Below are 15414 nucleotides of genomic sequence, written 5' to 3'. Positions count from 1 at the left end.
GATTTTGTTTTAAAAAGATTTACTTTTAAAAAGATTTTTTTCTTTAATAAATCAAAACCAATTTGATTTATTAAACTAAGATTTTCTTTTAAAAAGAGAAGTCCATTAAATAATTATTTTTCTTCACCCTGTCTCAAAGATGATGGAGTTCAAGAATAAAATGAGTTTTCAAAGGAGCATTAACACTTGAATTCCTCTAGAGAAATTGCATACGCCTGACACTATCACATCTTTCTTCAGCACACGTTTATTTGGAAAGAGGCAGTAATATTTCAACTTTGAACAGATGGACACGGGATAGTGTATTCTAATATTCTAAAACAAATTCCTTCAAAAAGCAGAAGCAGCAGCAATTTCTATCCCTTCAAGACAGGGATAGAAAAACATCTACTGCATGCCATATGTTACTACGAAGAATGATTTAATTCCTTCTAGCAGTTAATTATAATGCACATATAGTGATAAGATCTACTACCAAAATTACTAACACGATGTGTTTTACAGCAACAACCCTAGAATTTTGTGGTATAGCTCTGCCACTTAAAATAAGCAAAACAAGACTTCTGCTATTTAATTCTGTGAAATCTGATTTATACCCCAAAACTGCTGTTGTCAGCCAGGGATCACACTTTCTTTTCAATAGAGCCAGGCCAAAAAATGGACAAAGGGGGAGCCTTATAAAGCCCTGTTAGCTACATGTCTACTTGGTAGACATCTGTTACAATTAAGTTACACTCATAAATGAACACTGAAGAAGGCACCAAGCTAAAATTAAATGTGTTAAAAGTCAAGGCAATAAAAGTTGAAGCATATAATGTCCCATACTGAAATCAAGAGACTGCACTAACATATAGAATCATAGAATTGTCTGGGTTGGAAGGGACCTTTAAGATCATCTAGTCCAACCATCAACCTAACTCTGATAAAAACCATCACTAAACCATGTCTCTAAGCACTATGGCAACCCGGCTTTTAAATCCCTCCAGGGATGGGGCCTCAACCCCTTCCCTGGGCAGCCCATTCCAAGGCTTAAGAACCCTTTCCATGTAAAAAATTCTCCTAATCTCCAATCTGAACCTCCCTTGGCACCACTTGAGGCCATTTCCTCTTGTCCTATATGACAGGAGAAACTACTGGACCAAGAAAACTCTTCTTTTTTAAAAGATATTTAAGTAACTTCCAGTACCTCTAAGGATGTCTAGGTTTATCAGTATTTTTTAGAGTGAGACAAGCAAATACAGCCCTTACACATAGACACTCACTTCATGTTATACAAAACATGGCCATTCCCAAATACCATAGACAAATACACTTAGCTTCACAAAAAATTTCACATAGAAAGGTGGTTTTGCATGCAAGGTTTCATTTTTTTTTTTAATCAACTTTGCTATTTAGGATGCAGATAGAACAACTTTTTCCAGACAAATCGTTCTATCAAAAAAATTACCACGTTCACTAGTAACTAGTGACCCTTGACAAGAACATTGGGAAATTTGTTGCTGCGAGACTGTTTTGTGTATTGTTGCTGCGGATTGATTCCCTTAAGCGAAACAGTCAACCAGCTGTGAGCCAACCCAGTCACAAGTGGCTGAAAGTACAATTCAAAAATGAACTCCAAAAAAGATTCTCCTGCACATCCGTGCCAAGTTTTGCCAAGCTGCTCGCACAATACTTTCAACTCAGCTATTTTGTATTCCTTAGCTAGAGCCTGGGGGGCGAAAGACTTAATCAAAACACAAAAGGGATTAAAATACCTGCTAGGAAAGTATTATAGGCATGTCATTGCTATGATTTCTGTATACATGCAGACTGGGAGTTCTCTGGTGTTCGTAACATCTACCCATTTTTCTTCTAAGAGCACATCTTCCATTAAGCTATAGCTTTTCTGATGGTCATTATGAAGTAACAATTCTGCAAACCGCTGGGCACCCCCACCCACCTCCACAGAAAATCTGCCTAGGGGATAAAAGCAAAGAATTGTCCTTAGGACAAGTCAGTCTTTAGGAAAACAAGTCATCTTAATATAAAAAAAATGGAGAAGGAAATACTTAAGAGCACAGTGCTTTGAAATCCAGTGACACTTAGAATGCATTATTTCTTTAGAACACACTCCCTTAGCTAGGTATATGAAAAAAATGTGAGACATGAATTCTTTCCAAACTTAAAAGCTACAGGAACCAGAATTCTTTAGCTATTTTAATTTGTTTCTCAAAGTACTGTTGTGCTATTAATTTCTCTATAGTTTCAAGTGAAATCCAACAGCCCTTCAATGAAAAGCAAGCTAACATTTTATTACCGCTTATCAGCTTAAACAAGCTAAAAGTCAGTTGGAAGTCTCGAGCATTAATCTTGGTTACAATTATGTTGACTTTAGGGCCGATGGAGACTGCTTATCTTCCTTCAAACATATCTTAACAATGCACTGTACGGAATTCAGCATCCTACTTCATTCAAGTGCACTTACAATACACCACCACAGTCATTTAGCATATCATTAGAAAAAGACTGAACAAACCTATTTCAGTGCATCTGAAAAAAAATTAAACATTCCCCCAGCTTTAATGGGCCAGACATTAAGATAATCTTCTGAAAGACTCAGAAGTACAAACCCTCAGAGTACAGGCAAATAGATAACAAGTTCCAAGAAAAAACTTAAAGTGCTGAGTTAGACCGTATACAGACTGCAAGGGGAAAAAAAAATATTACTTCCTGAATCCTATGCTCGGTCAAAAGCTTTCTTGAAAGGGTTGTCTTTGGAAGATAAATGGAAAGTCATCTACTTTCTGCACACAGCTTATATTACAAGAAGATCACACCAAGGTGATTGGGCACAAGTTGGAACATAGGAGGTTCCACTCAAATATGAGAAAAAACTTCACGGTAAGGGTGCCAGAGCCCTGGAAGAGGCTGCCCAGGGAACTTGTGGAGTCCCCTTCTTTGGAGATTTTCAAGACCCGCCTGGATGCAGTCCTGAGTAACATGCTCTAACATGCTCTGGGCAATCCTGCTTCGGCAGGGGAGTTGGACTAGATGATCTTTATGGTCCCTTCCAACTCCAAAAATTCAGTGAAATTCAGTGAAAACATGAGGAGGAACTTCTTCACTTTGAGGGTGGCAGAGCCCTGGAAGAGGCTGCCCAGAGAGGTGGTGGAGTCTCCTTCTCTGGAGACATTCCAAACCCGCCTGGACACGTTCCTGTGCGACCTGCTCTGGGTGGACCTGCTTTGGCAGGGGGTTGGACTAGATGATCTCCAGAGGCCCCTTCCAACCCCATATCATTCTGTGATTCTGTAACACTATCAGCAAAGGTTTGTGTTCACTACTGCTGACAGCCATAACCCCCTTTCCTTGGCTGGGCATACCATTAGATTGTAAGCAAGCAAATTTACTGAGAATTTTTCCAGTATAAGGCTACCGTAACATACCAAAGTCCTCAAAGACTGAGAAAATTGTAAATCCGTATCTGATGAGAGGACATATGGGAAAGGAAGTATCCGAATGCATTAAGGTGTAGATACTTTTAAGTTCTAGGTTCTCAAACAAATGCATCCAAGCAGGTAGCCCAAGAACTGAATGAAATGCAAACAAAAGGAAGCCTTTCACACGGTGTTAGTTTTCTCCTAAAACTTTTTAAAGAGCTCCAGTCTTGATTTGAGACTATCTAGAACAACATTGGAAATAACTGTGCGGCTCCAATGTTTGCATCTTGTCTATTGGAGCAATTAACAATTACAGTGGTTTTGCTTCAAGTTCTATCTGTTGAATCCCATGGCAAATGAATCATTTCCCACCAGCAGACTCCTACTTTAACCAGTCACGCCTCCAGTAAGTAGGACAATAAGTAACACCCAAGACAATACAAGTAGTAACATTATCCAGGTCCAAATAACTGTAGGTGAAAGAAAGCACTCCATCCAGCATATCAAATAATCCCTGACCATGTCTTCAAGATGATAAAGACAACATTTTTCTTTTTTAAAGTAAGCAGACGTTTACTGTATCTACACAACTCTGGTAGGTAATTACTCAGTTCAGAAGCTCTTCACAGAAAAATACTTAATGTCTTAGATTTTGAAGTTACACATACAGTTTTCTTTAATATTCACCCACAAATGACCCACTAATATCATCTATCCCTTCCATAAGATGTGTAAACATATGGTGATGAACGCTTACAAAACACCAGTTCTTAAGCATCAGAAGCTCTGCTGCTTGTTTTTTCCAAAGAAACTAGAAAAAGCCAGGTAGGTTGCATACAAATAAATAGCCCAAAAGTTATCGAAATTGTTTGGTTTTTTTCCCCTCTTCCATCTGATGTGTCGGGTTTCCCAGACTACACCTCTACTTTTTTCAGCGGAAGTCCAATTATTTTTCATTCATTCCATATTTACTGACACACACCAACTGACCTACAGATTAATTCCAGGCTTTACAAACTACCCCTACAGATTTACTTACCCCTTCAATTCCTACTTATATCCTCTGTTTAAGGTCTTGGGCCAACAAACAGAAGTCAGAGACTGTTGTCAGGGTGGATACAGGCAGCCACCAATTTGCTATCCTACAGCAGAAGCCAACACTGTAATGCCTCATTGCTTCACATTGCTCAGAAATTAATATTAACAGTTAGCGACCAATTTTAAGTTTTTCTGTCAAAAATTGATACTGCTTGAAAGACAACCCTCCACGTAGCATCAGTATTTTTCTTCACGAAGGCAAAGCGCTAGTTGTCGTGGCCCTCCCCAACAGGTTCACCATCAAGACAAGAAATTTTAAAACCTTAGCAGATAAAGTCGGTGGCCAGCAATTAAGTATTTGTTTTTCTCCTTCCCAAGATAAAGATCTGCCACACAGACCGTCAAGCTTAATAGAGACTGAAATGCCCTTGAGAAGCTTGCAGTTAAGATATGTTCTTTAATCCTCCGCATACAGAATGTCAGAAATTTACTAACATTCATACCTGTTTTGTTGCAACATGTCTCTGGAACATGCTGACATTAAAGAAGCATCCAGACATATTTGCTGAAGTCAGGGAAAGACTGTTTTTGTAATTTACAACTCTAACACACAGCTATTTATCTGAAACAAGGTATGACTGTTTGATGCATATAAAAACAATACTGTTGCTAATTACTGAACAACCTGGTGAGTACTGAACAACCCAGTTAATATTTTGAATTAAAAATGTTTTGCAGTTGTACAAGAATTGAGTTCTAAAAGAAACCTAGCAATTTTATACTGAAATTACCACAAAGCCCATTGCTCATATCAAGCTTTGGATTCTCTCGTTCATGTTACATCCCTACAGGATGCAGAAATTTAAACTGTATTCTAGTTAGATCTGTGCTGCTAGTGTTTAAAGCATGTATTTATGAGTCTTCAGTAACAGCAGTTAAAACTCTAGAAGTTCTCTCACACCTTTGCATTATAACCGGTACCTGAATATTCATAAATCACAAATTCTGTAAGGGCACAATGGAGTTGAAAAAATATATTCTAGAAGGAAGTTTGCCTTAGCAGTCTCATGGTATTTCATTGAACTTTAAAGATACAGTTTCTTTTGACTTCTAAACAAGATCAGGTTGGGACACAAATTTTCTCACCATTCATTTTTGTTATCAAGAAAAAAGAACTGTACAAACCACACTTACCTTAGCAAACAGGTTAAGTCACTTCAGAACTATCGAGCCTCACTATTCTCTCCTAATTGTTTAAAATCCATAGAGCTTGAATAGGATCCTCACAGAATTCAACAGCAACAAGCATTTGGCTGCCTCTTGGAACCTAGACATCAAGTATCTAAGCCACTGGAGTATTAGATGAACAATCCCAACAGCTGCAGAAACTCCCATCTGGGCAAACTCAAGGTGGGACGGACAAACGTAGTCACAAGTTAAACGTCATTTAAAAGAAACTATCGTAGGTCTGAATCCTCCTACTTGTTCTTCTCCCAAAAGATAATGATTTAGAAAGCTTTTCATTGTAGATCATAGGGGTTTTTATAGTTTCTTTTTAACAATGATATTGCTTTCAATACCTTTTTCATAACTGGTAAAACCCCCCAGATTTCACCCTGTCAACAAAATAAACTTCAGGTTTTGAACAGATACTCATTGCTTCTGTCCTCTTTCTCTTTTACGCGCAGGGAGTGTAGACAGTTCATATTTCACTAAAGACTTTAACTACATAAATTACAGTTCAGCTTTGAAAGATACTACATAATTGGAAAAATTTATTATTACCTGCAGTAGTTACAAGACTGCACATCAGTTCTTGTAATACTGATTTTCTTAGCAATTTTTTGAACTCAAGCAAGTGTTAAAAGGCAAGCAGTAAAACCTTTCTACATTATACATACTGACACACAGTATTTTTACATTATTTGTTTTAAGCAAACACAGCAGAAGGTTAGTCAGGAATTATGACAAGTACTTACTATTCCAGGACTAAAATCATCTCTGTTGCAGTTTCATAAACTTCATGCAAGTTAATGACCCAAAGATTGCATTGTGCCAGCTCAAGGACTGCAATTTCATGGATTATTTCCATCCGACAGTCTTGGCCCTTTCTTCTTTTTCTCATGAATTTTGCTGCAAACTCTCTTTCAGTGTCTTTCTGGATACACTTCTTCACCACTGCAAATTTCCCTCTGAAATGAAAGAAGAATTTTAAATCAAAATTAAGCCTTTAGTGACAAATTAGTATGGCCCTTACAAATTAACATTACAGGAAAGTTAAACTAAATCACTATTAATGAATACGTTTAAAATATATCAAATTTAGAAAGATGTCTTGCTGAGTGATAATCCCTACTCTTAAGTTAGGAACATCACAAGCCAGAATGTAATTTAACCCTCCATTAAAAGTAAGGACTTAAACCTATTGATTCAAGGAACATGGATTTCAAAAACACAGAATAAACAAGCTGTCACAGTTTGCTAGATTAAGGTATCTTCAAACCTTTCATTAAAAAAGTTGGCAGAAACCAAAGTGTACAAAGAGGCTATTTGTGCTTTCTGTGACTATGTTACAATAACCTCAGTAATTGCCCAGTTACTGTTTTCTATAGTATGCCACCATATTCAAGGCGACAGCAACCAGCACTCTTATTAAATAACTGCTCAAAATCCTGCTCTATTTGCCATGTAATATCCAGGCTCTGCTCTACATCATCAAGGATGGCACTTGGTACTTTCAACATGTCTCAAATGATAACAGCTGGAGTTTTTTGACTGTTTAAGAGTTCTCAAAATCCCTTATTCTTAATCTCACTGTATAAGTAAGAAACAGACAATTGAAAATAAGCAGCTTGACCAGCAAAGTTTCCTAACAAAATTTTTGTGACAATGATAATGTGAATACAAACCCACGCTGAGCAGAACTGAGCACAGCACTCAACCCACATTAATGAGCATCATTTCTGACAAAACACACAACCGATGAGTTACACCAAGCCATTTCTGACAAAACACACAACCGATGAGTTACACCAAGCCGGCAGGCTCGCTAAAACCACACTGCAGCACTTAACGTCAGAAGACTTCCTCCACAGCGTTCTGGACTTAAGTGTCCAATCTAAACTTCCTTGCACTCCCACACCACCTGCTCCACTCTGTTCCATTCATACAACATGGATTTTTAGACTGAAAAGGTCTATTAATTAATAACTGTCATCTAATGCAATGATGAATTCTCATACTTTGAAGTACAGCGCTCTTCTTGTAGTTCTTACCATACAGGTAGAACGTTCATCAAAACTATCTTTTTTATTTATATGTGAAAATTTTCTTATAAAGCTGCAGGAATAGCTTGGAGGTCTTTATTCTAGTTCTTTAACTGATAGTAGGGTTGCCGAAACCAAATAGAAGTCCTCATCTGGTTTGGAATACAATTACATGGGCTTTTTACCTCTCCTATCTCCAAGCTGCAGGTCAGAGATTTAACTAATTCAGCTCATGTCGAAGTTTTCACTCTCACAGCTCCTAACCTATTAGCAGACTGCTATCCATGAAATGTAACGGCTAAAAAGTCGTGGTCAGCTTACTTATTATAGGCATTTGTTTCAAAATTACCCAATCTAAATGAATTAAGTCAAATAAGATCCCACAAAGTGGGTATTTGCTAGGCAATCTCGCTAAAATAATCTGCCTTGTAACCGCTGATTCAGCCACAGTTATTCCTCTAGGAATAATATTTTGCATAAGAGCACGTTATCTACAGCACAATAGGCATTAAGACTAGATCAGAGCACAGCCCGGATGTCTGTGAAGGCAAGCAAAGAGCAAGAATATACTTTCAATGTCTCAAACCCAGTTTTTTGGGAGAAAGTTTTTAATAATATATACATTAAGACAATATTATAGCTTTGCAAGTGCATGAAAATAATATTATAAGATTTTAGAGCTCTAGGAAAGCGCGGTCAAAAGATCACTATAAAAACGTGTTAATCAATACAGAGTTACCACAGAACACCACAGGAGGAGCAGACACCTGAAGGCTAACAACCGGCTAGGTGCAATCCTAACTATGGCAGAGCAACCTTCCTTATGGAGCCAGTGAAAAGGATTTCAAGTTACTCTCAGTGAAGACATGCAGCTGCATGTTTCATGTACAATACAAAGCTACGCATTTATCAAAAGTGTTAAAATCCTTGCATTAAATTTTTAGCATCAACACCAAAAACAGCACAGAAAAAAAAACCCCTAGCAACTATGCTAATAAGAAAAAAAAGAGATAAAAATAAATTGAGAGACTAACAGACAAACCCTTTAACAGCAAGTTATTTTAATACCTGGTAGATACTAAGCCTTTATACCAAAAACCTAGACCCCTGGGTTCAGCCTTCTCTATTTTTCTTAAGCAGTCTCTGAATGCACAGTTTCCTTCCGGTTGAATGTCACTTTAGCACAGAGTCAAAAGCTTTTAATTCTAGCACTGGTGAAGAAGCTAGACAAAGTAGTTTAGAAAAGTTTGAAATCTCTATAATACAGCTTTCGAGAAGCACATCATTGTTTTGCATTACATACAAAATCTATCTGGAAGCAAGTTAATTAGCCTAATGAGTACCAATGTTGGCGATTCATCACACATTAGTCACTATGGAAATACAACAGTATTCACAGGGCAGCAAGAGCCACCACTGTGTGTGGCCACACATGTTCTGTTTAGCTGAGCTGGCCAGAAGCCTGATAGGTGACGTAATTAAAAGGACAGGTTACACGGGAGTTCAGCCAGCTGACAAATACTAATTCTTAGTTGTTTAAGACCAAGAATCCTGCCCAGATTCTTTATGGTTATACCTATAATTAGAGCTATTATAACTACTGCCTGTGGAACTCATCTTTTCTAAATACAATCCCCAAAAAAGATCAAACTCGACAAACCTGATGTTTATAACTAATAGAACTAATTACAGTGCAGCAATCTAGATTCACATCTGAGACAAATTTCAGAGCTAGGATCCAAAGATACCATCCACTGGATGGTTAAACCAAGAGATAAATTTGTAAAGACTTTCTTTTTGGTAGAGACAGAGCAGTAGATAAGACAGATATAAAGTACACGTTGCATACACACCACCTTTGCTTTTCTTAAAATCCTGCTTTTCAGAACTCCTTATTAAAAAGAAATATCTATTAAAGAGTGAAAACAGTATTATAACAGAGCATCACTAGCTTAGCTGTATTGAGAAGAGGTAGCAGGGAGAACACTAATGAAGGAAGAACAATTTTGAGAGGAAATACTTTATGTGTATTTCCAAAGTTAAAAACTGATGAGCAGTCACCCAAACACAAACCAGAACACTTTGAATCATAGAACCACAGAATGGTTAGAGTTGGAAGGGACCTTAAAGATCATCCAGTTCCAACCCCCCTGCCATGGGCAGGGACACCTCCCACCAGACCAGGTTGCTCAAAGCCCCATCCAGCCTGGCCTTGAACCCCTCCAGGGATGGGGCATCCACAGCTTCTCTGGGCAACCTGTTCCAGTGCCTCACCACCCTCACAGGAAAGAATTTCTTCCTAATATCTAATCTAAATCTCCCCTCTTCCAATTTAAAACCATTACCCCTTGTCCTGTCACTACAAGGAAGACATGAATAGGAAACTAGAAGTAGTTCTTAGTTCTCACCGGAGTCTCATTCAAGAATTATGATTTAAGATAAATCGTATCTGATTACAAAGAAGCTTAATGTCATCTTTTCAGATTGCCAACAGAATTAGCATTGTTTCATCTGGCATATATTATGGCTTAAAGGAAAAGCCCCAAATCACAAATCAAATGTCAGATCAGAGAAGCAAGAACATTTATGTCGCACCAGTTCATTTTGGTTGTCATAGGCTCAGAAGAACAGAGGACTAACCTTACTTCAATGATTATTTTTAAAGTGACCTAAAAAACACTCACTGTGACAAATGGAGGAATATCAGCAATTCTTGTGAAGATATTTACTTTTTATGAAGTTCAGAAAACTTTTCTGAGATCCACAAAACTACGTGCAATTTATTACATAACTCGTATCAAACATTTTTTCTAAGATATGTTTTTTTTTTTCCCGCTACAATTTTTATTTTCCAAACCACAAGGGATAGTGTTTCCATTTCTGGAATGGATGTTCGTGAATAATTGACTCACATAAATTTATTCTCGCGTGGTAGAACCAACTACTTGCAACTCTTCATTTTCACCTCTTTTCCACTTTCATTTAGTTCTACAATTGTTTCACCCAAGCTGTGCTACTGCAGAGAGCAGCTGAGGACAGGATCGTGGTAGCGCATACATTCTTACCGATGCACAAAACTGTACCACTAAGACGCATGTTACTGAAAGCTACCTGAGAAATAAGCAAGTTCATGCCAGAGTTTGTGGAAAAAAAACTAAATCAAGACATGGGTTATCTGCATATGAAACTACAGTAAGGTCACAAGTCAGAAACAAAAATATTTCCGTATTATTCTGTTCAGTCTCCTTAGATGATTAAAATGCTTGTTATTTTTAGCTCTGAGTGGAGAATGACCTTGTCTGCTTAAGCAAAAAACTGGGAATGAGGAGAATCCACTGAATTGCACTAGACATATATTTACATGTATCCAATGCATACATTTTGCTAGCAGAAGACTGCTTGTTTTAGATCAACAATTTAAGGTGATTGTTACCTTCCAGCGAGAAGAAAGCAAGGACAGTCATTTATGCCTTCCTACAACGCAGCTCTAGAAACAGAAGTACTATTTTCTGTCCACAAATAATAACTTCCAATATGTGCACAGCTTGTTTTACGTTAAAAAAAATAATAAAATGCAATATTTCATCAATAAGCCAAAGAATTAACTATAAGTCTAAAAATACTTCAGGTGCAATTAGGAGTTTTTTGTTGAGAAAAAAGAGCAAAGCAACTAAGTACAATTATACTAGACTTTTTAAAGAAGCTCTAGCTAATACAAAAATACATTGTTCCCTATTTTACAGTACAATTACGGCTTCAGCACAGATGGTAAGGGGAACAAGAGTTAAGCAATCGGTACCTTGTTCTCTGCAAAGGTTACACTATTTCAAACTGACCTAACTCAAGCTTGCACCATCTGAAACCACTGAAGTCTGAGTGAGCCGACGAGAAGTGGCATCCTTAGAACCTCTCTCTGAGGTAAGTTTTATTTTAAACAGTATGCAGATGAAGATTTGTGTGATAATATTCTGATTTTGGGAAAGTAAAATTAATAAGGCTTTGAAGACTAGCCCAAAATTTCATTTATTAAAACATTTCATTAAAAAAATCTGCCATTCTCATATTATCTGAAACTTAATTTCCTTTCCAGAGAAGCTGTTATTATCAAGTTTCTGGTATTTTTCCTAAATTAACCTGTTCTTCCCAGCAGCTGTATTTCAATAGACTTGCAGCAACCTTTTGAAGCACATAAGCTCAGCATTCTCCAAGCAGTTCTTTCCCCAAGAGCAGGGCTAACGAAGCTTGATCTCTTATAGCTTTGCACCCAAATCCCTCCGGTGACATTGTGACCAGGTTCCTCCCAGGCTCATCTACGACTTCCAGCAGTATTTCCCCAGGACTGTCACCTCTAACACACCATCAGGGGCCAGCAGCCCCAGCACCTCCCTTCCCTGCATTGCTAGAACTACAACATCTCAGCGTTCCCCCCCCCCCGCCATGTTCCCCCTCGTCCCACCTTCTCCACACGTAGGTGACAAGGAAACAGAGGCCCCAGATGCCATGGTGAGTTCAACATACATGTGTTGACTGACTGACTGGATCAGAGGCCAAAGAGCACACAAACCTCCTGAGTTCACGCAGCAGCCTTGTTCTCAGTGCTAAATCCACTTGCTTTTCTCTCCCTGCTGTCAGTTTTAAACTCAATTTATACAAGCACTGTTATTCTCAGAATCTCTATCTAAAGTTTAGTTTTTAAATTGTTTCCCTAATTCTGGGAAGTGGGACAGACAAATACAGAGTGTATGAACATTTTTCATGAGCAAATTCAGCTACCAAATTAGAATTAAAAGAGACTACGTTGCGTGCACAAGGACTGCTTTTCACCTGAGAAAAAAATACCTGTCATGCCCGGGTGTTAATTTGTCCAAGTCCTTTGTAAAGATAAACTCTACCCATAAGTAGAGACTTATGTGCTGTATGAACAGATAAAAGCGAAACAATTTCTGCTAAGCATATATTATCAATAAAATGACAGAGACAAGTAGCAGAGAAACTTGCCATTTGCCACCTATGCTTTGCCAAAATGAGGTAGCACAGAATTACTTTTAATGGGAGTACTTGAGCTGAAGTATCCACTTTTTTTTTTTGAATCAAAATGTAATAAAAAAGTAAGCACTCAAAATTGTTGACTAAAAAAATGTTAGCACATACATTCAAACATATAGATTTCTATATTCTATGAGAGAATATAGTGAAAACACTTGTCAAGTTGAGGAGAGAAAAAGGTAGTCCAAACCAAAATATGTGCAACTGTTGCACAAAAACAAGACAAACACAGTCACTTAACTCATTTTAACCTAACTACAGGTGCAAAATCACAACCTTCATGCAAAGGTCATCTTTAAATGTAGTTCTGGTCAAAAACGACCGCACACAAAAAGCCATGCTGAGATTTACTTGTTTAAACTGCAGACTAAGATTTGCTGAAGTACTTAGTTCTTGTTCGTAGTGCAAAGCTAATCATTTCAGCTGTACTTTTGTGTGCCAGAAGGAAGATTCATCTAGTCTTATTTTCTGACTAGGCCAATGAATGCGATCCAGCTCTAACAGAAGCTCTCACTCCACTGCAGAGCTCTCAAATATTTTCTGAAAAGTCATCTGATCTTTAAATAAAAAAAACACCCCAAGCAATAGTGACACCAGGACATCTTGAGTTACTTTGCCTTCTTGACTGTTGCTTACAATTTAGGCTGGTTTGCAGCCTGCATTTAGCCAGCTTCAGTTTCCAAGCCCTGGAAATTGCGGTCACATCATCCTAAAAAAAAAACCAAAACCTTTCTCACTTTGTGGGATGTTTCTCCCACCTGCTTGCCATGCAAACGCTTTAGGCCACTGTGTTTAAACAGGTATTATTCTATTAGTACAACAGAGTAAGTGAGCATTAAGCTGACACCTAAGCCAACCCGAAAATTTGTTAGAGGTACTTAAGAGCAGCTACATGGGCTTTGAAACTCCTCTTTAGCTCCGAAGGGGTTGTTTTTGCTGCTGTATAAACTGAGCTACAGAGGTAGCATAACTTGCAGAAGAACCTACATTAAGGAACGTATCTTGCTACATATCCTACAGTATTTCATCTATTCTTCTTATATACTCTTTAGATAAAGCACATGTGATTGTGAGTCAGAATACTGTCATTCTTTTAATAAGTGACAATTTCAAACAAAAATATTGGTTTAGCAGTGCTGAAATTCCATATATATATAGTTACAGAGACACAATAACCTTTTAACGAGACTTTCTGCCTCAAACCTTGCTTGCTATCCATCAGGTGTTGAAATTACACATTGATTAAACCTTAAGTGGGGAGTCACTTTCAAACCCAAGTTTTTTTAACCAGCTTCGACAAGTTCCACCATTAGACTGTTCTCAAGCATATGCTACCACAAATTAGCCTCCTCTAGACTTGCTTTTCCCCATGTCACAGCTTACAAGGCTCAAGAAAAAAAAAAAACACCCCAAAGCAACAGCGGGCAGGTTTCCGTCTCCAATGGAAAACTAGAGCAATGCTCTCTACTCCACACCTGCTCCCGGAGAAGAGCACAGTGTCTTCCCAGCCGGCTCAACGAGGCTGAAGGACACCCAGCAGAAGGGACACCCAGCAGCTGGGGCACAGCTGGGCCGACAGCCCCCCTTCCAGCCAAGCCAAACTCTGCCCGCCCAGCGCCACGGCCACGGCCGAGGAGTCCCGGGCGATGCCACCAAAGGATGCCGCTAGAGGCGGCTCTAACCCTGGCAGGGCAGCGATATGGACCCCTCGCCTCGCCCTCCCCCCCCCCCCCCCCAAACTCCCGTTCTCATCCCGTCCTGTCCCAAACGGGGCAGCAGGTGAAAGCAGCTCACCGCGGCGGGGGAGGAAGGGCCGAGCGGAGGGAAGGCACCGACTTCGCCCCCTGCTTCCCGCCCCCCCCCCCCCCCCCCTCCTCCCCCCCATCGGCAGCCGAGCGGCGGCGGGGGACAACAAGGGGACAGCCCCTGCCTCCTCCGCGGGCGCGCTGCGGGGACCCCGCCCTGGCTCACCTGCCGAGCTCCCTGCCGGGGCTGAGGCTGTACCGCTCCTGGAAGGGCTCGGTGCGGATGGGCGTGCGGATCTCCGTCAGGAAGCCGCCTCGCCGCCGGCCTCGGCCGGGAGCGGGCTGAGGTGGCGGTGGCAGGTCACCGCGGGAGCGGCTGGGTGGCGGCTTCTCCTCGGGGCTCATGGCGCGAGGCTTCTCCCTCAGCAAGGCGGGGGACGCCTGCCTGCCTCCCTGCCTTTCTTTCTTCCTTCCCCTTCTTCTCCTTCTCTTTCCCGTCTCCGTCCTCCCCTGCGCCGGGCCGGGCTCCCCTCACGGCTGCCGGGGGTGAAGCCGCTGCCGCTGCTGGAGGAGGGCGGCGGGCAGCACGCGCCGGGCCGAGGGGAGGGGCGGGGCGCAGGCGCGGGGCCCCGCCCTTTAACGCCTCACCTTGGCGGGAGGGGCGGGGCGCCGCGCGGTGGCGGGAGGGACGGTTGGGCAGCGCCCCCTGCTGGCGGCCCATGGTGAAGGGGGGGGAAGGCGGGCGGCGGCGGCGGCGGCAGGCTAATAAAACCGCGATGGGCACCCGAGCGACGGGTTGGTGGCTGGTGGGGCAGCAACGTTCGTTGGGGGATTTCTTCGCACCGGCCGCCACCCAGGACAGTCGGCCCGTGGGCGCTCGGGTGTGCCCCCCTGAAGGAA

At 40.6% G+C, this 15414-nt stretch overlaps 1 protein-coding gene across 1 annotated transcript in view; it reads right to left on the bottom strand.

The window, feature by feature from the left end:
- Positions 1–14919, bottom strand: part of STK17A (serine/threonine kinase 17a) — a 28352-nt gene extending 13433 nt beyond the window's left edge. The window contains exons 1-2 of the mRNA XM_074146509.1: positions 14741–14919; positions 6437–6649 (exon numbers count right to left, since the gene is read on the bottom strand). Of these exons, the coding sequence (XP_074002610.1) occupies positions 6437–6649; positions 14741–14919 (392 nt within the window). The remainder of the gene's footprint in view (positions 1–6436; positions 6650–14740) is intronic.
- Between the last annotated feature and the right edge of the window lie 495 nt (positions 14920–15414).

Source organism: Numenius arquata, chromosome 4 (genome assembly GCF_964106895.1).
Source record: "Numenius arquata chromosome 4, bNumArq3.hap1.1, whole genome shotgun sequence".
NCBI lineage: Eukaryota > Metazoa > Chordata > Aves > Charadriiformes > Scolopacidae > Numenius > Numenius arquata.
The sequence above is the reverse complement of the archived record's forward strand: the minus strand, read 5'-3'. Positions and strand labels throughout refer to the sequence as shown.